Source organism: Oncorhynchus nerka, linkage group LG16, assembly GCF_034236695.1.
Source record: "Oncorhynchus nerka isolate Pitt River linkage group LG16, Oner_Uvic_2.0, whole genome shotgun sequence".
NCBI classification, from domain to species: Eukaryota; Metazoa; Chordata; class Actinopteri; order Salmoniformes; family Salmonidae; genus Oncorhynchus; species Oncorhynchus nerka.
In genome coordinates this window covers 26594247-26619623 of record NC_088411.1, presented here as the reverse complement: position 1 = coordinate 26619623, position 25377 = coordinate 26594247, and the positions used below count along the sequence as shown (strand labels likewise).

At 41.8% G+C, this 25377-nt stretch overlaps 2 protein-coding genes across 2 annotated transcripts in view; one reads left to right on the top strand and one right to left on the bottom strand.

Moving 5' to 3' along the window:
* sdccag8 (SHH signaling and ciliogenesis regulator sdccag8) overlaps nucleotides 1–4391 on the top strand; it is a 65386-nt gene extending 60995 nt beyond the window's left edge. The window contains exon 18 of the mRNA XM_029685307.2: nucleotides 687–4391. Coding sequence (XP_029541167.1) covers nucleotides 687–728 — 42 coding nt within the window. The 3' untranslated portion in view covers nucleotides 729–4391. The remainder of the gene's footprint in view (nucleotides 1–686) is intronic.
* A 96-nt stretch (nucleotides 4392–4487) lies between these two features.
* Nucleotides 4488–25377, bottom strand: part of akt3a (v-akt murine thymoma viral oncogene homolog 3a) — a 129267-nt gene continuing 108377 nt past the window's right edge. The window contains exons 5-14 of the mRNA XM_029685294.2: nucleotides 24497–24644; nucleotides 23968–24099; nucleotides 23756–23821; nucleotides 22162–22230; nucleotides 20739–20861; nucleotides 19876–20004; nucleotides 15911–16125; nucleotides 15503–15590; nucleotides 13150–13252; nucleotides 4488–10850 (exon numbers count right to left, since the gene is read on the bottom strand). Coding sequence (XP_029541154.1) covers nucleotides 10765–10850; nucleotides 13150–13252; nucleotides 15503–15590; nucleotides 15911–16125; nucleotides 19876–20004; nucleotides 20739–20861; nucleotides 22162–22230; nucleotides 23756–23821; nucleotides 23968–24099; nucleotides 24497–24644 — 1159 coding nt within the window. The 3' untranslated portion in view covers nucleotides 4488–10764. The remainder of the gene's footprint in view (nucleotides 10851–13149; nucleotides 13253–15502; nucleotides 15591–15910; nucleotides 16126–19875; nucleotides 20005–20738; nucleotides 20862–22161; nucleotides 22231–23755; nucleotides 23822–23967; nucleotides 24100–24496; nucleotides 24645–25377) is intronic.

The following is a 25377-nucleotide window of genomic DNA, read 5'->3' as shown; positions in this document are numbered from 1 at the left end:
GATGACATGCAAGAGATCTGTCATTCAATCATTGCTCTCCTGAAGAAGCTGTCCCTTTTCCTTTTTTCTGTGCTCCCAAAAGTTTGGATATACTGAAGTTACCAGGTTGTTAATGAGGTAACATGACTGAACAACGTGTAAACAAATGATTAATGCCCTGTGACAGTTTAAGGTTAAACCTAGCGCTTAAGGGCAAGTAAATGAAAGGTCGCTGGTTCGAATCCCCGAGCCGACCAGGTGAAAAATCTGTTGACGTGCCCTTGAGAAAGGCACTTAACCATAATTGCTCCTGTTAGTCTCTCTGGATAAGCGCGTCTGCTAAAATGTGAAATGCGGCCTGCCATTGCTTCAGGGAAATAAAGAAGAGTAGTGGTGGTACTATGGGGTAACTTCTGAAGGGTTTGGGATAGAAACAAGCCCTTTAGTCTATAGTAATGGTGCAACCACAACGGTAACAGATAGGTTTTTCTCTTGGGCAATCGGAAACAGCAGTACAGTGAAGCCTAATCATTACAACAGTAATTATCTGGCCAGTTGTTCTTTTTTTCTAGGCACTGGTCCTCCCAAATTCAAATTCCAGGTCGCACAGCCAAATATTTAGGAGGATATGCAGACAAAATAGTCCCAATTTAGAGGCCTGTGTCGAGGTGTGTTTTTGCTCTTTAATTTCCTCTTTGTTTCCCCAGTTACCTGCTGGTTCTAGGAGACCTGACACCTTGTCCACATGACATCCTCTTCATCTTGACTGAAGCACAGTGACAGTAAAAATCTGTCGTTTTAACCCACTGTTCCCCGGGCGCCGTGGATGTTAAGGCAGCCCCCTGCACCTCTAAATGCGTAAGACACATTTCAGTTCAATGCATTCGGTTGTCCAACTGACTAGGTATCCTCCTTTCCTTATAATGATGGATTCCTACTGTAGAAATAGGGTATATGACCAATTCAGTTATTATTCTATAAAAATGAATGTGTGAGTGAAGACGCATGCCTCTCTCGGGTTGGTTTTGGGCCACATCCTGTGTATTATTTATACATACATGCAGAAAGTATTCAGACCCCTTGACTTTTCACATTACAGCCCTGTTCTAAAATGGATTAAATTGTTATTTGTCCTCAAATCTATCTCAATACCACATAATGACAAAGCAAAAACTGGTACAAAAATAAATAAATATCTATCTCTATATATCTATATCAACTCAGCAAAAAAATAAACGTCCTCTCACTGTCAACTGCATTTATTTTCAGCAAACTAACTTAACATGTGTAAATATTTGTATGAACATAACAAGATTCAACAACTGTGACTAACAGAAATGTAATAATGTGTCCCTGAACAAAGGGGGGGGTCAAAATAAAAAGTAACAGTCACCAGCTGCATTAAGTACTGCAGTGCATCTCCTCCTCATGGACTGCACCAGATTTGCCAGTTCTTGCTGTGAGATGTTACCCCACTCTTCCATCGAGGCACCTGCAAGTTCCCGGACATTTCTGGGGGGAATGGCCCTAGCCCTCACCCTCCGGTCCAACAGGTCCCAGACGTGCTCAATGGGTTTGAGATCCGGGCTCTTCACTGACAATCCTGTCATGCAGGAAATCACGCACAGAACGAGCAGTATGGCTGGTGGCATTGTCATGCTGGAGGGTCATGTCAGGATGAGCCTGCAGGAAGGGAACCACGATGGAGGAGGATGTCTTCCCTGTAATGCACAGAGTTGAGATTGCCTGCAATGACAACAAGCTCAGTCCGATGATGCTGTGACACACCACCCAAGACCATGGCGGACCCTCCACCTCCAAATCAATCCCGCTCCAGAGTACAGGCCTCGGTGTAACGCTCATTCCTTCGACGATAAACGCAACGCCGACCATAACCCCTGGTGAGACAAAACCGGGACTCGTCAGTGAAGAGCACTTTTTACCAGAACGGTCCAGCGACTGTGGGTTTGTGCCCATAGGCGACGTTGTTGCCGATGATGTCTGGTGAGGACCTGCCTTACAACAGGCCTACAAGCCCTCAGTCCAGCCTCTCTCAGCCTATTGCGGACAGTCTGAGCACTGATGGAGGGATTGTGCGTTCCTGGTGTAACTCAGGCAGTTGTTGTTGCCATCCTGTACCTGTCCCGCAGGTGTGATGTTCGGATGTACCGATCCTGTGCAGGTGTTGTAACACGTGGTCTGCCACTACGAGGACGATCAGCTGTCTGTCCTGTCTCCCTGTAGCGCTGTTTTAGGCTTCTCACAGTACGGACATGGCAATTTATTGCCCTGGCCACATCTGCAGTCCTCATGCCTCCTTGCAGCATGCCTAAGGCACGTTCATGCAGATTAGCAAGGATCCTGTTTTTGAGTCAGTAGAAAGGCCTCTTTAGTGTCCTAAGTTTCCATAATGAAGTGTGACCTTAATTGCCTACCGTCTGTAAGCCTTTAGTGTCTTAATGAACATGCACCTGTGGAACGGTCGTTAATTGTTTATTGAACAAGCATGGGAAACAGTGTTTAAACCCTTTACAATGACGATCTGTGAAGTTATTTGGATTTTTACGAATTATCTTTGAAAGACAGGGTTCTGAAAAAGGGATGTTTCTTTTTTTGCTGAGTTTATATATCACATTTACTTAAGTATTCAGACCCTTTACTCAGCGCACAGCCTTCTTGGGTATGACGCTACAAGCTTGGCCCATTTGGGGAGTTTCTCCCATTCTTCTCTGCACATCCTCTCAAGCTCTGTCAGGTTGGATGGGGAGCGTCGCTGCACAGCTATTTTCAGGTCTCTCTAGAGATGTTCGATTGGGTTCAAGTCCGGGCTCTGGCTGGGCCACTCAAGGACATTGAGACTTGTCCCAAAGTCATTCCTGTGTTGTCTTGGCTGTGTGGTTAGGTTCGTTGTCCTGTTGGACGGTGAACCTTAGGACCTCATACTGGGGCTGACGCACTGGAGTAGGTTTTAATCAAGGATCTCGCTGTATATTGCTCCGTTCATCTTTCCCTCGATCCTGACTGGTCTCCCAGTCCCTGAAAATATCCCCACAGCATGATGCTGCCACCACCATGCTTCACCTTAGGGATGGTGTCAGGTTTCCTCCAGACATGACACTTGGCATTCAGGCCAAAGAGTTCAATCTTGGTTTCATCAGACCAGAGAATCTGTTTCTCATGTAAGTCGCTCTGGATAAGAGCGTCTGCTAAATGACTTAAATGTAAATGTATGTGAGTCCTTTAGGTGCCTTTTGGCAAACTCCAAGTGGGCTCTCATGTGCCTTTTACTGAGGAGTGGCTTCCGTCTGGCCACTCTACCATAAAGGCCTGATTGGTGGAGTGCTGCAGAAATGATTGTCCTTCTGGAAGGTTTTCTCATGTCCACAGAGGAACTCTGGAGCCCTGTCAGAGTGACCATCGGGTTCTTTGTCACCTCCCTGACCAAGGCCCTTCTCCCCCGATTGCTCAGTTTGGCAGAGCGGCCAGCTCTAGGAAGAGCTTGGTGGTTCCAAACTTCTTCCATTTAAGAATGATGGAGGCCACTGTGTTCTTGGGGACCTTCAATGCTGCAGAAATTTTTTGGTACCTTGCCCAGATCTGTGCCTCGACACAATCCTGTCTCGGAGCTCTACGAACAATTCCTTCGACCTCATGGCTTAGTTTTTGCTCTGTCAACTGTGGGACCTTTATATAGACAGGTGTGTGCCTTTTCAAATCATGTACACTAAATTGAATTTACCACAGGTGGACTCCAATCAAGTTGTAGAAACATCTCAAGGATGATCAATGGAAACAGGATTCACCTGAGCTCAACTTTGAGTCTCATAGCAAAGGGTCTGAATACTTATGTAAAAACATGTTTTCACCTTGTCATAATGTGTGTAGATTGACGAGGAACATGTTAATTTAATACATTTTAGAATAAGGCTGTAACAAAATGTGGAAAACGTCAAGGGGTCTGAACACTTTCTGAATGCCCTGTATGTGTGTAATGGGCAGCAGTAGAGGTAGGGTTAATGACGGTGCTGATGGTAGAGAGCAGGTCTGGGTGATCTCAGGACTCAGTGTGGGGAGCATCTCTGACTGAGAGCACCACAGTGGAGAATGCCTCATGTCATGGATACTCATGGTCAAACACACTGCCTCAGCCATGCAGAAACAGCAGCAGCACAGCTCCACAGCCCTGCTGAGTGTGTGTGTTTAGATTCATGAGGGTTTTCTATTTCTATAGACAAAATTTGCATTTGGAATGACAGATTTGACCGTTTTTGTATTGTTCCTAAATAGTAATGTTTAATGTTTTTATATAGAGATGAGTTTTTTTTTTAAAGCTGCATGTTGTAAATGTCATTTCAATATTTGATAAACTTCAGTTAAAATTCCAATAAATATTTTGCATACAGTGTTGAAAATATTGCTCAATCTGAGTTATTGAGTGTGATAACTATCTTTTTTTCCTCATTGAGAAATACAGTATGACGAGTAGTCAGAAGTAAGTGACAAAGATAGCAGATTGACAAGGTGCTTTATTTAAGCGGTCTGTAAGAAGGAAAATAATGTGTATCCCTATCATATACATTTACGTGTAAAAATACTAAGGACGTACAGTGTACAAAAACACTTTCTTGCAGATCAGATAATTTTCACATCCTTATGGGTCCTATTCACAAGGGGAAAGAAAAGGTTTTGTATTCTTTAATGACAGGGAGTACTACAACTGTTCTCTTTACTGATGCTTCAAATCCTTAACCACACGACTATCTCTTAACGTGGAACTAATGACAGAGCTAGCAAGGTCAAGAAAATGTCAATGTCAAAGCTACATGGACATCAAATTAATTACAAGTTATTATTACGTCGCTGTTGGATGAAAACCTCGTAACTCCACTTTTTGCCTTTTAAATTGTTATTTTTTACATGTATTGAAAGCAGTAAGTCCACTCAATGTACTCTGAACATTGACTCTAGGACCAATAAAATGTATTTAAAATAGCTTCTGAAAGTTCATAATTGTATGTTCGTTAATGGGAAAATATGGCAGTTTTTAGTTTTGGAGATGAGGTTTTCATCTGACAGCGATTTGTTATTCAATAAATACTTTACAATTCATGCTCGTTCATATCACTACCAGGAGCAAGATGACAAGAAAATCTGTTGTAGACATTACAAACAGTAGCAGCAAAGTGTGTACACTGAGGTGTAAAATAGATTTATATATAGACCCTGCAGTTAGTAAGGATAGAACCCACATTGTCGTTGGTCGGATTGGAGGTGATCACACAGCTCACCCCAGACCTTTGACCCTGGAGATGGCCAACGGCACTAGAATGCTTCACCCAGTGGAACTGAACATCACTATGTTAATGACCCACAGAAACAAACATCTGGGATTCCTAGGTGGATGTTCTACGTATCCTCCTCACATATAGCTACATTATTATTATATATATATTTTTTTAAATCTGCGAGTTCTAAATTGAATCGTTGAGACTGAGTGCAACTGCCAAGGTCCAACCTTCCCGTGGAACTGAGCTCTCTTAGAATAACAGGTAAGACATGTCCAGTAGAAAGGTAAGACCTCGTCAGTGTCACTCTGCTGAAGTTGTCTCTCAGCAACCTCTCCTGGCCTTGTTATTATCACACTTCATTATGACAATATTTTAACAATAAACTCATTTAAGCATGGACTGCATGAGGGGACTGTGCTTTCAAGTAATCCTCTTATTTTTCTTTAAAAGTAAAAAAAAAAAAAATTTAAGGTCAATTTTCAGTTCTCTGAAATCATAAAAGGAGCAATTTACATGAAAGCAGTTTTTATGTAATAAAAACAAGCGTATTTTCGTTTTGGCCAGTACTGCCAATTGCCCTTGGTAGAGTGCACTGCAACGTCAATAAGGACATTAGCTTCCCCCTTGAAATTCCCTGTTCTCAAATATGTCCTTGTAAAAAAGGAATAAGACTGTTTTTATAAGTGCATATTCATATGGATGAAATGGAAGTATTGCCGCGTTCAGAAGATCCTAATTCCCAGTGTGAAAATTCACTTGAATGACCCTCCAAGTCGGAATTACAAGTGGGAAACTCAGAGAAAAGGTTGTTCCCGGAGTTGCCACGTCTTACCACTCACCTTTTCAACCAAAAGATGACAACATACGTTTTTTTTACAATAACCTTATCAATGTGAATAATGTAGCAAGTCTGACCATATTGTCAATATAAAGCAAGCTAGCCAACTTTATTATTAGCAATGTAGGCAAGCTTATTGGTTGAAGAATTGTTCCAACTTCAAAAGCACTTCTCTTGAACACAGTCATGTTTGACATCCCAGTTTCCTATTTCCCACAAGCACGTGAAGCCAGCAATAGTCACAGTTCAGCCAAGCGAAATGTGACGTCTTCTGTGTCTGAAGCAGTACCACTAATCTCTCGTTATTAGATGCACATAACATAGGATGGTATCGTAGCGTCTGTCAACATACCGCGGGATGCGACGACTAACAATATTTTCACCACTGATCACGATTTCTCAGTTTGCATTTTTTTAACAATTTGGAATGGGAGTTTCCGTTAAGGGGGGCTAAGGGTTGGATTCAATCCGTATCGTTGAAGATCTGCGTTAAAATGTAAAGACAATTTCCGATTGGGCCAACATATGCAGCATTTAACATGAATGCTGTTTCCACAATGCGGGAACATTGCCTTTACATTTAAAATCAAGCTTTAACGCACATCTTCTCCCCCAGGGACATAATCAAGCATTTGACATAATAATGCAAGATTGTATTTCTTTGTGTGTCTTTGACAAATAGTGGAGAAAACAGAATTTCACAGAAAAAATAATAGTAATGCCGAAAAGGCGAAAGACAGTAACTCTCCCTTTCTTCCCCGACGTCCATAATCAGCTGCAGTACTAAAGACCATAACATGACTGCTAAATACCCCAAAACATTACTCAACCATATTCAATTCAAAAATAAAATAAACAAAACAAATTCAAGTTGTCCATTGATGAATTTTTTTTTTTTTTAAATGTTTAAATAAAAATGATTCAAAATCACATTAAGCAATAAAAGCCTCTTAATCATACATGGTGAAATGTTTCTTTTTTAGTCAAAACACATACCAGCAAAAACAAAAAAGGAATGCATCTTGGAAGACAAAGAGGAAAACTCAACCATAACAGACAACCACACAATTGAAAGCCTAGGGGGGGTTAGTGATCACAGCACAGTTGTTCAGTTTCTCTCCACATTCTTCTACGATACATTGGCCATATTAATAAAACAACAGACTGACATTCAATCATGAACAATTAACTGCTAAGACAAAATGTCTTTCTCATATTTCAGTCTTCTCTTATGAGAAGAGTTAACTTCCTACTTGTATCACAACTGAACAAGATTCACCATTGCTCATTTTGCAATATAATCTCAAAACCACACTTGTTCCATGCAAAAAAATATATACTTTCTCAAGTGACTTAAATATGGACCAATCATGGCACACTTTTTGAAGTAATGGCCATCATACCTTTTCAATAGACTCACTATATCGAGCCACCTCAAAATTAGTTCTACCAAACGACTACTCGTCCTCTTATCAAAGCCATACCACAGTCACTTTCTGAACTAGTAATGTACAAGTATATTGTACTCATACATAATATACTTCTCTCTTGCGCAACTTCCTCTTTTCCCTCTTATTGGACCCCATCAACTACAATGAATATAAGACCAATCATTCATCCTTTGGGAATGTGTAATAATCTGAGAAATGTCACTACATCTGCTTTGGTCTTTTTGGTCCACATCACTACATTCACTCTAACTCTTTTCATACCTTCACAGACAGGATATCTCTTGCTACAACAATGGTTTGTCTTCTGCTCTGACATTAGCATGATAGGCTACGTCCTCCTTGCTTTGCAAACCACTGGTGGAATATACTGAACCTAAATTATATCACAAACATCTGAAATGGAACTTGTAACCTGTAAATCAGGAATGTGTAAACTCTGATTGTCCTTTCAATGGATAATCGTAGGTCACATTGATGCTAAGCAAGGCTAACTTATGACTAGTGGATAGGACTTGTGCCTTAGTGGTTCCCCTAGGAACTTAGTAGAATGCACAAGGTGCAATTAAAAATTGGGTAGTACATCAGTAGTTTTCCTCTTGTCATTGTTAGACCTTAGAGACCTATTTATAACTTGTCAAAAATGTCCAGATCAACTAATGTTGTTTTAGCCCATTGATTATGTTGTAATGTTTGAGTCACTCATATGACATGAACACACATAAAACATGGCAGAATGTGTAGAATTGAAGGAAACTAGCTTTAAAATAGCAAAAAAATATATAGATATACAGAATGGTGTGTTACGTACCATTGAATACTATGGCTCTTCATCCACAGAGCTAAAGTTACTGAATGTTGTACACTTTTAGAATAAATCAAATGATGCCAGTCAGCATAGAGTAGGTGGTTGACTTGACTATCACTTGAAGATTCCTATGCTGACTGTGGTACACTTCAATAAAATGATGATTGACTATTAGCTATGGTAAAACGGTAATACAACACCATAATGTTAACTACATTCTATGTAGCATTGAAGGCTGTTACAAGATCCCAAAGTAGTCAGCCACAAGATAAAGTGAATTATACAGTGTGTATACCCTGGGAACATTGGTCACTGAGTCTATAATACTCATTACTTCTCCATCTACGCCTATTCTTACAATCTCTTGACTTTAAAACCGTAGAGCCAATGAATATATTCCCTTTGTAAATGCTTAAGTTATTCATTCTAATGTCATATTTTTCTTGTTCTAAAAAGCAGCACTAAAGAAAAAGGCCTAAACATGCAGTGTGTTATTAAGCAACTAAAATGTAGTGAATTAGACTGAGGAAGCTTGTTCTGTGTCATTCTCATGTATTTACATGTATTACAGGAATGATCAGATGCTAGAAGACAACAGTAGAGTCATACCAGTTGGAAAGGGAGTTGAAGCTTATGCAGCCCTTATATACTGTATGTGGAGAAGAGAACTTAAAGGTTTTTAATACCACTTAGACATTCCAGGTTAGATGCCCGTGAAAAGTCTTATGGAAAATATTTAATAATAATAATACCTTGGTACTGATAAAACTCTTTAATATGCTGTCTGCTCTGTCTTTTTCATTGTCGTCATATTTTGGTAAGAGAACAAAGAAACAAACCAACAAAAAAAATTAAAAAATTGAGCAAAAACAAAAACATGATGGCTTTGCTTCTACATTCTTAAGCCATTATTCGAGGTGCCTTTTTCATCCAGAACAAAAGACTGGAGATTAATCCTATAACAAGAACCGTTATACAAAAGAAGAACAAATAAATAAAACAACAGGAAGCCATTGCTGTGGTCCAAATCAAACAATGCCAATACCTCCCTCTTGTCCCCATTGAATCATAGTTATACAGTATGTCCCCCACCCCGGTCAGATAATTCAAATTCCTTCACCCTTCTTACAGGTTTAGCCCCACCCCCAAACCCCATTAGACAGTAAACAGCCACCATCTTGCATTTCTCATTTACATTTATACATTTTACTTTTTGAATGCTTTTATTTTCTATGATGATATGTCTGAAATAAAGCTTTTCATAATTTCAGTTGTGGGAAGCATCTACCTTCAGCCAGATAACCCTGACACACATACCTAGAATGCTCTTCCTCTCATCCTCACTGTTAGACAGGTTGAGGTGAACCTTGCTGTTCCTGACAGCTAACGCACAGCTCGGATTCACAGGAGGTTACAGCCAACAATGCTGTGCCTTTAGGCTCCTTAAAATCTCTACACAGTACACAAACATTTACTCCCATTCATACATAACATTGGCAGAGCAACATCCCAAAGCGTTCACACTATTCGAATGACTGATTTCACAGGCGAGAGGAGAAAGTAAAAATCACAGCTTATCAACAAATAGCAGACGAGACTAGAGTTTTACTGTTGCACACCTTAAATAAGGGACAAAATGACGTAACAGTATAATATGTGAGACTACAGTCATAGTGTCCATGAGAAGTGGTGGAGGTGGTTTGTATAGTTAGCGCTTGTAGCTTGACCTGCAGAGTAAAGATAGCAGTACCGGTGACCTGTATACTGAGGTGAAGACAGATTGATCTCTGTGTAGCCTGAGTGAACCGTTTTCTGGCAGTTTTTGACTTCTGAAAGCAAAAATCTCTAATCCTATAATTCTAATTCTATACACACAACACAGATGTTAGCTAACCAAACATCATCAAGAGAAGAATGAGGACCATTGCAGATTATGACACAGCAAACAAATGGAGAATCTCCTGTGAATCTCGAGTTATAGTATACTGTCCTATGTGAAATGAGAATGCTAAAGACAGCAGCTCTCCCTACCAGGAATGTCAGTCTCCTACAGTAGATAGAACTGGATCGCAGAAGTCAATGACCAAGGGATCTAATGACACGCCACATAACACAGCAAACCCGTTTGCCCTCTTGAGTCAGTTTCAAGGCTTTAAAAGGAGCATTCCATAAGAAATGCACCTTTAACTGTTGGGAACTACCAACAGGGCTGAACTTCTGTCTAACCACACATGCAAAATCCCCATGAAAAAACAGACACATAAAACATACAGTGATGGATCTCCATGCTCACTATGGAATGACCCAAATGGAGAGAGGAGGGGTTAGCTCAGGCTAGGTTGGTTTTATACTGTAACCTTCCATTGGTACTGATGGTGGTGCAGTACAGTCTGGATACAGCGGTCATTCTCTCCCACTGGCCGAGTAGGAGAACTGGGGGAAGTGTGGTCTCCGCTCGTTGTCCATGCAATCCATCCCGTCTTCATCAACTGGGAGGGACAAACAGGACATTACTCACTTCAATCATGCAATTCAACCTTTTTACAGTGATTATATTTAAGCCTCTGATGCTCTAGTGAGCATGTTTAAGGCCTATAGTCATTTAGATCAAGTGTTAACTGGCAATAGTCGACACCCTCGTCGCTGATGTTTTGGCACTGACGGAGGTGTAACTGCGCTGGAGCTGTCAAATCGGTGAGCAGCTGCTCTTGTGATCGTTGTCACGAAGCCACACCCGTCCCACTCGAGTTAGAAGTTCATAATGAGAAGGTGTAGGCTATATAGAAATAATGATGCTCAAATTGAAAATCATTCAACAAAATAATGAGGATTTATATCAGCCAAATGAGATGTAGATTACATCATATTTCAGTGTTCGAATTTGTAAACGACCCACTGGGCACAACGCGTCATTTCAATGTGGATTATTGGGTAATATTTGGCTGAGCCGTTGATCAATGAGATTACAACCTTCACTGAGTATACCAAACATTAGGAACACCCTTACTAATATTGAGTTGCCGCAGTGGCTTCTTCCTTGCTGAACAGCCTTTCAGGTTATGTCGATATAGGACTAGTTTTACTGTGGATATAGATACTTTTGTACCCGTTTCCTCCAGCATCTTCACAAGGTCCTTTGCTCTTGTTCTGGGATTTGCACCTTTTGTACCAAAGTACATTCATCTCTAGGAGACAGAACGCATCTTCTTCCTGAGCGGTATGACAGGTCTGTGGTCCCATGGTGTTTATACTTGTGTACTATTGTTTATACAGATGAATGTGGCACCTACAAAGTACCTGCAAAAATCACTGAAGCTGGAGAGTCATATCTCCCTCACTAACTTTAAGCACCAGCTGTCAGAGCAGCTCACAGATCACTGCACATAGGCCATCTGTAAATAGCCCATCCAACTACCTTATCCCCATACTGTTATTTATTTGATTTATTTTGCTCCTTTGCACCCCAGTATCTGTACTTGCACATCTATTACTCGTTTTTAATTGCTATATTGTAATTATTTTGCCACTATGGTCTATTTATAGTCTTCCCTCATTTATCCTACCTCATTTGCACACACTGTATATAGAATTTTTATATTGTATTATTGACTGTATGTTTGTTTATTCCATGTGTAACTCTGTGTTGTTGTTTGTGTCGCACTGCTTTGCTTTATCTTGGCCAGGTTGCAGTTGTAAATGAGAACTTGTTCTCAACTAGCCTACCTGGTGAAATAAAAAATAAAATAAAAAACCTTCAGGCGTTTTGAAATTGCCCCCAAGGATGAACCAGACTTGTGGAGGAGGCCTACCATTTTTTTTCTGAGGACTTAACTGATTTCTTTAGATTTTTCCATTATGTCAAGCAAAGAGGCACTGAGTTTTAAGGTAGGCCTTGAAATACATCCACAGGTACACCTCCAATTGACTAAAATTATGTAAATTAGCCTATCAGAAGCTTCTAAAGCCATGACATCATTTTCTGGTATTTTCCAAGCTGTTTAAAGACACAGTCAACTTAGTGTATGTAAACTTCTGACCCACTGGAATTGTGATACAGTGAATAAGTGAAATAATCTGTCTGTAAACAATTGTTGGAAAAATGACTTGTCATTTACAAAGTAGATGTCCTAACCGAGTTGCCAAAACTATAGTTTGTTAACAAGAAATTTGTGGAGTGGTTGAAAAACTTTGTTTTAATGACTCCAACCTACGTGTCTGTAAACATCCGACTTCAACTGTATGTTTACATGTGCAAACATTTCTAAAAAACAGTTTTTGATTGGTCATTATGGGGTATTGTGTGTAGATTGATTTTATTTAATCAATTTTAGTACAAGGCTGTAATGTAACAAAATGTGGAAAAAGACGAGGGATCTAAATACTTTCCGAATGCACAATAAATGTTTTGTCTTGTCCATTCACCCTCTGATTGGCACACAATCTATGTCTCAATTGTTTCAAGGCCAAACATCCTTATTTGACATGTCTCCTCCCCTTCATCTATACTGATTGAAGTTTAAATTTAGGTCGAATTCCAGGAGCCGTTTGTGAATTTGACAGCCCTAACGCAGCAGTTCCACCTCCAACACTGCTAAAACAACTGCTATGCCGCTGTCGGCTAGCGTGGCCCTGATACAATCTAGACCCAAAATAAGACATGATCGTCTAACATATGGAACGACACTGTTATACCACTTGCACATCTAACATAGCCTGAGTAAAGTGTCAAGTGACAGTGTCTCACCTTTTAAACATTAGCAAAAAAGAATAAGAAAAAGTTTCACTCACATTTTTCAGGGGGAGTTATTGTAATTGTCTGTGCCGTGAATTCTTCGTCAAAATACCTGGTATCTGTCTCTGACGACACCTGAGGTTTGAAGGGCGGTATCAGCTAGGTAGGAGGGGAGGGAAACACACAGCACTTGTGTCACAGAGGTGTTGTAGCACACAGGCAGGACTGGAGGCAACGAGTTTACACCTCCCACAATGCATTTCACCTCCCTCTGCTACCAGGGTTGCATCATCTTAGGTGTGCACTGTGTCTGTGATGGTAAAGCACTGACAGAACAAGGATAACTTTCCTCTATCTAGACAGTGAGTTAGCAAACTATGATCAGGAATGCATACTGGTGAGGGGAGGAAAGAGTAGGAGTCCTGTAGGACTCTCAACATGATTCTACAATATGAATGTGTACATACAGTGGGGCAAAAAAGTATTTAGTCAGCCACCAATTGTGCAAGTTCTCCCACTTAAAAAGACGAGAGAGTCCTGTCATTTTCATCATAGGTACACTTCCAACTATGACAAGACAAAATGAGAATAAAAAAATCCAGAAAATTACATTGTAGAATATTTAATGAATTTATTTGCAAATTATGGTGGAAAATAAGTATTTGGTCACCTACAAACAAGCAAGATTTCTGGCTCTCACAGACCTGTAACTTCTTCTTCTTTAAGAGGCTCCTCTGTCCTCCACTCGTTACCTGTATTAATGGCACCTGTTTGAACTTGTTATCAGTATAAAAGACACCTGTCCACAACCTCAAACAGTCACACTCCAAACTCCACTATGGCCAAGATCAAAGAGCTGTCAAAGGACACCAGAAACAAAATTGTAGACCTGCACCAGGCTGGGGAGACTGAATCTGCAATAAGTAAGCAGCTTGGTTTGAAAAAATCAACTGTGGGAGCAATTATTAGGAAATGGAAGACATACTTCCATTGCAAAACTACCATTCCAGTGTTTTACTTGCTATATTGTATTTACTTTGCCACCATGGCCTTTTTTGCCTTTACCTCCCTTCTCACCTAATTTGCTCACATTGTATATAGACTTGTTTTTTTTTTTTTTTACTGTATTATTGACTGTATGTTTGTTTTACTCCATGTGTAACTCTGTGTCGTTGTATGTGTCGAACTGCTTTGCTTTATCTTGGCCAGGTCGCAATTGTAAATGAGAACTTGTTCTCAACTTGCTTACCTGGTTAAATAAAGGTGAAATAAAAAAATAAAAAAATAAACAAGACCACTGATAATCTCCCTCGATCTGGGGCTCCACGCAAGATCTCACCCCGTGGGGTCAAAATTATCACAAAGGTGAGCAAAAATCCCAGAACCACACGGGGGGGACCTAGTGAATGACCTGCAGAGAGCTGGGACCAAAGTAACAAAGCCTACCATCAGTGACACACTACGCCGCCAGGGACTCAAATCCTGCAGTGCCAGATGTGTCCCCCTGCTTAAGCCAGTACATGTCCAGGCCCGTCTGAAGTTTGTTAGAGAGCATTTGGATGATCCAGAAGAAGATTGGGAGAATGTCATATGGTCAGATGAAACCAAAATATAACTTTTTGGTAAAAACTCAACTCGTCGTGTTTGGAGGACAAAGAATGCTGAGTTGCATCCAAAGAACACCATACCTACTGTGAAGCATGGGGGTGGAAACATCATGCTTTGGGGCTGTTTTTCTGCAAAGGGACCAGGACGACTGATCCGTGTAAAGGAAAGAATGAATGGGGCCATGTATCGTGAGATTTTGAGTGAAAACCTCCTTCCATCAGCAAGGGCATTGAAGATGAAACGTGGCTGGGTCTTTCAGCATGACAATGATCCCAAACACACCGCGCGGACAACGAAGGAGTGGCTTCGTAAGAAGCAGTTCAAGGTCCTGGAGTGGCCTAGCCAGTCTCCAGATCTCAACCCCATAGAAAATCTTTGGAGGGAGTTGAAAGTCTGTGTTGCCCAGCAACAGCCCCAAAACATCACTGCTCTAGAGGAGATTTGCATGGAGGAATGGGCCAAAATACCAGCAACAGTGTGTGAAAACCTTGTGAAGACTTACAGAAAACGTTTGACCTCTGTCATTGCCAACAAAGGGTATATAACAAAGTATTGAGATAAACTTTTGTTAATGACCAAATACTTATTTTCCACCATAATTTGCAAATAAATTCATAAAAAAATCCTACAATGTGATTTTCTGGATTTCTTTTTCTCATTTTGTCTGTCACAGTTGAAGTGTACCGATGATGAAAATTATAGGCCTCTCTCATCTTTTTAAGTGGGAGAACTTGCACAATTGGTGGCTGACTAAATACTTTTTGCCCCACTGTATTATAGAACTGGTATTACAGGCATTACCTTCTTATCATAAACATCTTGCCACTCGATTCCAGTAAAGAAACTATGTCCCATGATTTCTTTAGCATCATCTGGACCTCCTCCAAGTCTGTGAAAAGTAAGAACATCACAAATTATTCAAAGGTTTGTCTGCCACCAAGACATTAGTGTTACAGTACTTTGAATTTGATGAATAGATATTATTGACTTGAAGCTTTTTAAAGTTAGCAGGGTTGGGGTTAACTGACTGTAAAATTGAATTGACCTCAAACTGATAGTTAGTTTAAATAGCACTAGTGTATAGTCACTTCCAATGGGGCATTATTGGATGGTGAGCAGTGCTGCTTGGAGTCTGGCTGTCCATGGTGTGTATGGCTGTCCAGGGTGTGTATGGCTGTCCAGGGTGTGTACAGTATAGCTGGCCTATACCTTTTGTTGGGGTCCTTTATGAGTAGTCCTGACAGCAGTGACTTGGCGTCTGACGACAGCGTGCGGGGGAACTTAATGTCCTCCATGAGGATGAGCTCAAACAGCTTCTCGTGGTCCTGGTTGTAGAAGGGCAGCCGACCGCACATCATCTCATACATGACCACGCCCAGACCCCACCAGTCCACCGCCCGGCCGTAGTCATTGTCCTCCAGCACCTGGACAGACACACAGATCATGGAATAAGAACATATTATTAATATGAACTGTATGGTATCCCTATGAGACAGGCACTAACTCCTCTATTCAACATTGCAGTTCAGAGGAACAAACTGCTGCAAACTGGTCCAATCACCCCTGCCAACAACACACACACGAAGCACATCAAATTTGTTATTTCGCCAAGCGTTTTACATACAACCGACTTTTGACGCAAAGTTGGTTAACAAACGACCTGGTGGACATTTGACCGTTGCGAGTTTCTGTTTCCAGGTCCAGCTGGTTTACTATGACTAACACAAAGCCCTATTCCACGGTACGGTGTTCCTGTGACATGAGAACCCAACAGCATCATGCAGTGGCATCACTACATAGACTGCGATGGCTGTCACTCTGCTGCTGCTGCGTGTCACAGATGCCCCTGTTGGCCAAGCCAAGTGGCTGGCGCTGGAGGCCCTACCTGGCACGGGCAGACAGGAAACGCTCCTGGATGGACATAGAGGGCCTCGCCATCATGATGTGACCCGCTGGTTCAAGGGCAGCCCCACCAGAGAAAGAGAGGTGGATACCTGGCTACGGGAAGCATGGAGCCAGAGGAGCCACGGCTGAATCAAAGCCTTATATCTGGGCTGCTGTCCTAATACACAATCAACCTGCTCTTCTCCTTCCCCTTCTCTTACATCGTCTCAGGTGTGCTGCCGTTCACCTTGTTGAAAAAGCGAGGGAGGAAGAGAGATGGAGGGAGTACAGGCTTCATTTCAGACCGTCGCTGAGGAAAGGCCTAATTAATATGACTACCTAACGACAAGTGGCGCTGGAGAGAGGCCAGTTAAGCATATGCTCTGAATCTCTAGAATAATAATGTCTTGTCTCTAATCTTAATGGGAAGTAGAACCTGGACGTGTCAACGCAATGATCCTCCTCCGCTGTCTTAAAGAGTAGTCCTAACCAGAAAATATAAACCAAGACATCATGAAAACCTCCAAAAAAACATTCTGAATTTCTGGGCCCGTATTCATAAAGCATCTCAGAGTAGGAGTGCTGATCAAGGATAAGTTTTGCCATTTAGATTATATTGAAGAAGACAAGGAGGACCTGATCCTAGATCAGCACTCCTACTCAAGATGCTTTATGAATACAGGCCCTAATCACTAAGAATTCAGTTAGACTGAACTTTAAATGACTGAAACAAGTTACTGTGTTTGTACACTACATGTAATCCCAAAAAGCTGAGAATTATCAAACTAAATAACACTGGAAGCAAATTGCTGGTAATAACACGTATTGAGCTTATCAAGACGGGCAACCGGCTGGATGGAAATCGGCATCACTGAGAGAAACAGTGGTACAGTCAAAGATGAACTATTCATGGGTTTGAACATAATGCTGGAGGGATAACACTGGATTACCAAGTAAAAACCTGAGGAGGAATGCTACCACGCACAGCAGATGGAATATCCTTCCCCCCTCATCAAACCAAAAGTTAGGAGAAAAAAAGAGTTACATGTTTAATGCCATTTCATCACCTAGGGCCAGAGGTGTGTGTGTGTGTGTGTGTTTGTGTGTCTGTACATATGCATGTGTGTGTGCAGGGAGAGCTGGGACTGGGAGTTTGTCCTGGGACTGTAACAGGAGCAGCTCGGGTGCAGGCAGGGATGCGATTAATACACACAGAGCCAGTTGGGGTCCCCCCTGTTCCAGAGCCACAGGCAGAGAGGCAAGCCTGGAGGGGAGGAACAGGCCCCGTTCGGACAGCCATGTGGCGGGGCTGCTGCTCCCAGGACTGACTGGGGCCCTTGGCAGGCTTGGCTGGGCAGGGACAGAGAGAGAGAGCCTTTGGCTCCACCAGCCCAGTTACCCAGCGGGGCACAGGGAACAAACACACAGCTCCGCCCGCCCAGCCTGCCCTAGCGTGTGTACACACACACACACACACATAAAGAAACATAATAGTCAAAATGTACATATACACATGGTGCATAAATGTGCATTGAAACACTACAATATAAACAATTTAATATTTTTACTGAGTTACCAAATCATTTGGTTATATCTTCCCAAAAGTATTTAACCTGCACATTTTTTTACTTTGTAAAAAATAAATGCATATGAAAATGAGAAAGATGTCACTGAGTTATTTCAATAAGGCTAAAGTAACCAAAACTAGGAGAGTATTTGTACAAAATGTATTAAGAAAAAATATTTTTGGTATTCTCATTTGCCCTTTCTAAACAAGGCAAATCAAATATATTTTACACATAAATAAAAAGAAAAACTAAATGTAAATGTAATTTTTATAACCCCAAAGCATTGGAATATTTTAACTTCCCTCTTTTAAATCCCAGCTACTTTGCATCTCTGGAACTTGGCGCTGAGTGTGTTCTGTTATTTTTACACCAGTGCGGCGGTATAGATTTCCAGGTTTCCCAGCCACCTTCTTCCAACCTCCCCCATCTGCCACCATCTGCCTCTATTTAGCATGTACTTTTTTGTGCAATCACATACTCTTGTGAAAAATAACCAACACTCAAATCATCTCCTGGCACAGCGGAGGGCCTTAGCAAAACAAAATCCAGCGCCAAATTGTCCTCCATACTTTTTTAAGTGGGATCTATGCCCCCCTCTATCCCATGCCTTTCTTCCCCCACCCGACCCACAGTCCTCACTCCTCTGCACTTCATAAATATGCATTGTAGTAAAAACCTGACACCATAACGTTGGTTATGTTTAAGCATTGATTAAAGGGGAAAAAATGGTTTGCAATGTGGTAAGTTTTTAAATGTTTTTTTTTTGTAATTCAGAAAGGACACCAAATACTTGTTATTGAGTTGTAAAATATTGTACATCTACTTTACTGTTGTTAATGACCAAAATATAGCAGTTCATTATTGAACATTAAAGTGACTACTTAAAGCTAGAATCTGCAGTACCCCACCTCCGTTTTGGTGGAAAGCTGAGAGATGTGTCAGGGAAGATGCAACCATTCTAAAATTCATACACAGAGCTATGGATGCAAGTACCCTCCTTGAGGTTATGAGGATATACAGTGTTTGTTTACATTTACATTGTTTACAAACATTGGAGTAAAACCAGATTATATTTTGGGTTCTGATGGGGTTTGACAATTCAACTAAGTTCATGAGCCATTTATAAGTTATATTGTTCAAGAATCAAAGAGCATACATCATTCATTTATAAGTCCAAAAATGGATGTAACAACTAAACATTCTAGCTTTAAATAAAGAAAGATCAAACAAATTGGCCAATGAGAAATCACAGCAGAACGGTGTTTGATATAACTAGATTCCTCAATTTCAATCTTACAACTTCACACATCCACTTGTTTGTCAGCCTGGCGCCAGGGACAGTGTCTCCTATAGAGCATGTGAGGGGGTTTACATTATGCTCACTGTGAGAGGCAGTGTGAGTCCCAATGGCGTCATTAGCTATGGGACTCTGCCATGAGGATGATGTAAACCTGCTGCCATAGCTGCAAGCATTATTTGGCAGATGAATCTTAAAGTCTTGGCCATAAATAGGCTACAGTATCTCAATAGACTGGTTATTGTAGTGGGTTTATGATGTTTAGTTCTAAATCAAAGTGAACTGGGGTACACAACTATAATAAGGATGTAGACCTAATACAATTGAGTTCTAAAGCTCGGGTGAGTTTTGTACTGTATGTCAGGGGTTTGAAGGGGTGAATATACCAGACAGGGAATGTGGGTTTAGAAGGGACAGTACTGTACCTCTGGAGCTAGGTACTCCGGCGTTCCACAGAAAGTCTTCATTGTAGCAGCATCTGTGATTCCTTCCTTGCAGAGCCCGAAGTCTGTGATTTTGACGTGTCCGTCTTTGTCTAGCATTAGGTTCTCCAGCTGCAGGGGAACAGGACACAACTTTGAAAGCACTGAAGGCCGAGCCAGTGTGTGGGCAGAACAATGCCACAAGGCCAGACAAGCACTGCAGTGCAACACAGTTAGAGAAACAGGCTTATAAAAGCCCAGGGATGTACAGCAAACTCAACGACTCTGACAACACATACTGTACTGCTGAGCTGCACAAGAGAAGGCAGTCTGTGATTCCTCTCTATGTCCCCCAAGTTTATTTGATCATTTCAAGTACAGTAAATGTACTGTCTGCCTCTGCCTCTACTCATGTCTCAGCCAGTAAAATGTGTTGTGGAGACACTTCACTTTACATTGTGAGGGAAGTTGAATGGTCTGACCAGAGTCACGTTAATAACCAGGAGGAAAGTAAACGAGTCTCCTTCTTGTTCACAGTTCCTAGCAGATGAAGGGAAAGAAACCTCAAGCTAGTCAAGCCGTTCAACCTTTTAATTTTAATGGCAAACGCTTCTTTTTTCATGTTTCTTGGCTCCTTTCAGGCAGGCTTGGGCCAAGGCTGTAAGCAAAACGCTGTGTCATCTTTCACACACCCGAGAGAATTTTGATGTTTTTCAAAAAGCCCCTCTCTCCCAAAACTGAAAACTCTGGAGCTTTTAATACATTCCCCACATCCCGTGCCACTCGCACAGGATAATGGGCCACATTAGGTGAGGGAAACAACAACTTCCCAAATATCTGATTACTTTCCCGCTTTTTTTGTTTACCTTGAGATCCCGGTACACAATCTTGGCGGAGTGCAGGTAGTCCAGAGCGGAGACTATTTCGGCACCGTAGAAGCGTGTGCGGTCCTCAGAGAACACCCGCTCTCTCGACAAATGGAAAAACAGCTGCAGGATAAACAGCAGGGACAGGATTGCAATAATTACTGATTTATTGGAGGAAATTAACACAACATAAACTGCCTCCCATCGCCATATTGAGATGATGGATGGTGGGGCCCTTGGAGGACGCCCGGCAAACTTAGACAGCAGCTGGCGCATCATCCCCATCTCTCCACCGGGTAGCCGGTGCGGCCTGTTAAATCAGCCTTTTAATCAATACACCAATCTTGTTAAAGGCAATCGGCGCCGCTCATGGGCTAACATCCCATTAAAGAGGCCGGCGCCCTTTTCTGCAATCATCTTTTCATTTTTGAAAGAGTGAGTATGGGAATACCCTCTCCTCCATTCTCTCTCTCTCTCTCTCTCTGTCAGATGTCAAGGCTCTCTGTAATTTCTCTGCCATCCCTCTCCCCCTCCTGTCTCCCTGCCCGAGCTCCTCTTGTACAAATTACCCAGGAGGACACGGGGCGGCACATCTTCCATTAATTGTTGAGGGAGGTTTGCATATGGCCGCTGGGGCGGTGCTAACGGCCTGCCTGATCAGCCTGACCAGCCTGACAGGTGGGGAGGAGAGGGGAGGTGTGGGGTAGAGGGGGGGCTATGGGTGAGGACAGGTGGGCCTTCATCAGAGCACTGGCAGCTGTGAATGCGGCAGGCAGGTTTGTAAAGATGAGGGAGGGAGGTAGGCAGACAGATCGGCCCACTAAGGTGAGGGGGTTCTGGGTTGGAGCTGGCTGGACTGATGGAGGGAGCAGGTGATGTTTAGACTGAGGGAATGAACGCAAGATTGCAAAGCATCCCGATTAAAAATGCCGTAAATCGAAATTTTTGTGAATCAAAAATCATTTCAGAATGTCATTTCAGTAATATCACCCATAGGTGTGTTCAAATGGACATAAATTGGGAAAAGGTTTGGAATGGTGACAGGTGGAGACCAGTTTTCTGGAAGCAGAAAATATCCAACTTTACCAGAAAGAAATACTGTGGAAGCGACAGAAGGAATGTATTAGACCATGATACATTCATACAATGCTCATTGGTCAATCTGAATTATTTCAGTATAGAATGATCCTGCAAACTCAAAAGTACAACATGAATCTTACATTCCACAGACAGGACCTACACAGGACTGACCTTGTGCTGTACTCCTCTGTGTGTGAGTGTATGGGTAACTTTTGAGAGAGAGACAGAGCGAGAGAGAGACAGAGCCACAGACAGACAGAGAGAGAGAGCCACAGACAGACAGAGAGAGAGAGCCACAGACAGGCAGAGAGAGAGAGAGACACAGATACTGGTCAGGGCTTACCTCTCCTCCATTCACATATTCCATTACAAAGCACAGGCGGTCTTTAGTCTGGAAGGAATACTTCAAAGACTGAAACAGGAGAAACAGAAACACAACCATCAGCTCCACAACCTGAGGATGGTTTTCACACCTAGCACATATGTATATTCTTGTTGTTTTTCAGAGAGAAGTACGTTTTCTATCCAGGGAGTGCACATTAAACAAAATAACAGTTGCTCTTTGACTCTCTTAAGCCTTGATTGCAGATGTGAGAGAAGAGAAACAAGGTGGAACGTTACCGTGATGTCATATGAACCTTAATTGTTTTGCTGCATGTGTGTGTGTGTGTGTGTGTTTTTGCTTGTGTGTGTTTTGCAGCGAACAACAGCATCTGGAGTATCACTGAAATGACCTCTCAGTGGTGTCTTGTCGACAGATGTAAAGCTAGACTCGGGCTGTTCATTTCTAACAGTTTATCCACTGCATTATAATGAGTCTCTGGGGGTTCAGGTACATATAGGCTCAATGTGCTGCTAACTGCTTTTGTCTATTGTATGCATGGGTACATGTGAGCGTGCGTGCATGCATGCCTTTGTGTGAGTGTGTGTGTGTAGGGATGCGTACTCACAGTTAGGAAAGGGTGCCTGGTGTTTTTTAATACTCTGCTCTCTGTGAGTGTGTGTGTGTGTGTGTGTGTAGGGATGCGTACTCACAGTTAGGAAAGGGTGCCTGGTGTTTTTTAATTCTCTGCTCTCTGTGAGTGTGTGTGTGTGTGTGTGTGTGTGTGTGTGTGTGTGTGTGTGTGTGTGTAGGGATGCGTACTCACAGTTAGGAAAGGGTGCCTGGTGTTTTTTAATACTCTGCTCTCTGTGAGTGTGTGTGTGTGTGTGTGTGTGTGTGTGTGTGTGTGTGTGTGTGTAGGGATGCGTACTCACAGTTAGGAAAGGGTGCCTGGTGTTTTTTAATACTCTGCTCTCTGTGAGTGTGTGTGTGTGTGTGTGTGTAGGGATGCGTACTCACAGTTAGGAAAGGGTGCCTGGTGTTTTTTAATACTCTGCTCTCTGTGAGTGTGTGTGTGTGTGTGTGTGTGTGTGTGTGTGTGTGTGTAGGGATGCGTACTCACAGTTAGGAAAGGGTGCCTGGTGTTTTTTAATACTCTGCTCTCTGTGAGTGTGTGTGTGTGTGTGTGTGTGTGTGTGTGTGTGTGTGTGTGTGTGTAGGGATGCGTACTCACAGTTAGGAAAGGGTGCCTGGTGTTTTTTAATACTCTGCTCTCTGTGAGTGTGTGTGTGTGTGTGTGTGTGTGTGTGTGTGTAGGGATGCGTACTCACAGTTAGGAAAGGGTGCCTGGTGTTTTTTAATACTCTGCTCTCTGTGAGTGTGTGTGTGTGTGTGTGTGTGTGTGTGTGTGTGTGTGTGTGTGTGTGTGTGTGTGTGGGATGCGTACTCACAGTTAGGAAAGGGTGCCTGGTGTTTTTTAATACTCTGCTCTCTGTGAGTGTGTGTGTGTGTAGGGATGCGTACTCACAGTTAGGAAAGGGTGCCTGGTGTTTTTTAATACTCTGCTCTCTGTGAGTGTGTGTGTGTGTGTGTGTGTGTAGGGATGCGTACTCACAGTTAGGAAAGGGTGCCTGGTGTTTTTTAATACTCTGCTCTCTGTGAGTGTGTGTGCCACTTCATCCTGTGGGACATAAGGTAGAGAATAGAACAGTGCTTCTGAGACAGCGCAGCATATGAATATAACAGTCATTTCTTTATAGATCCTCATTCAACTTGCTAGCAGTTAGGTTTAGTTTGATGAAGTAATTAACATGGAGTGAAACGTACCTTTGCAATAATGACTTCTTTCTTCAAAATCTTCATTGCATAATATTTCCCGTTAGCCTTCTCTCTCACTAGAATCACTTTACCAAATGTGCCTTTTCCCAGTAGTTTTAAGTAGTCAAAGTCATTCATTGTCTGAAAGAAACCGTAGGTCAAGTCAGTGCAGTTATAATAGTTGTAGAAAGCAGAATTTGTGTCTGATTTTAGAGACTGATGGGAAACTTAACACATCATTTAACAGCTCCGCAAAATGATTCTATCAGTGTTTCTGTATCAGTCAATCAGGATATGTCTCCTGTGGTGTGGTCATCCTTTAGTCAGTGGAGCTAAAGAAGACACTTTGAACCAATGGCTTCTTGCCACTGAAATACTTCACGACGTGTTGCTTAGAATTTGTATGTTTATTTCATTTCATCCCTTAGGTCCTCGGGCGGGATGGGATTGGGATGTAACTTAATTTTGTATGTATCTATTCATGTTTGCTGACAATTATTATCACAAAAAAAGTCAGTGGTCCAGATGTATCTCTTACCTTCCGTTTATGGTGGCTGGTAGAGGTGTCCATCTCCTCCAGCTCTCCGATGTTGTCCATCTGAGACGTGGGACTGCATTGGATCCTCTCTTCCTCCTGTCTTTGGAGTTTGTCTGCTACTATCTGGATCGCCTCCGTCCACTCATCCCTGTTTGCAAAACAGAGCAGAACACAAACCTCTAGTTACAGATGGGGTCAAATATATTGGCACCCTTGCACTTTACCATGGCTTGCGATGGAGCAGAATGTTCTGTTTCTCTTTTCAAACTGGTTGAATGGCAATATTTACCCAGTAGGCAGCTGCAACTTACCACATGTGATAAATTACACAGTAAATGACTTGTCTCCAACCAAGTTCATTTGAATTTGAAATTATTTATATATATTTTTGTCCTGTGAAGTTGGAAATCAAACAAATACATGTGTGAACACCAAAAGTGTTTTCAATGTCAACTGATTTGAAAAGAAATAGTGAATCTTGCAAGGGTACTAATATATTTGACCGCAACTGTAGGTATAGTGTCTTAAAAGTCTATAGTCTGGTTAGCCCTGTCCACTTGTCCCTGTCAGGATATGTACACCTGTAAAGTTACATATACAGTATAACAATAGTCTGGAGTATGGATAGCCTATTTTAACTCATACCATACAGCAGCTGTAACACAGACACATGGACAAACTTCTGCATGGTAACAGTGGTATTTCACAATGAAATGTAGCTACTTGTTTGATGTCTAATGTGACACCATTATGCATAATCAATGACATTCTGCTAAGTTAAGAATGATCTTTAGACAGTGCAATCTATTCATTACACCTTCACAATGGGGTAAAACTGGAACTTTCAACCTAGGCTAATCTATGCAATCATCTATGTAATC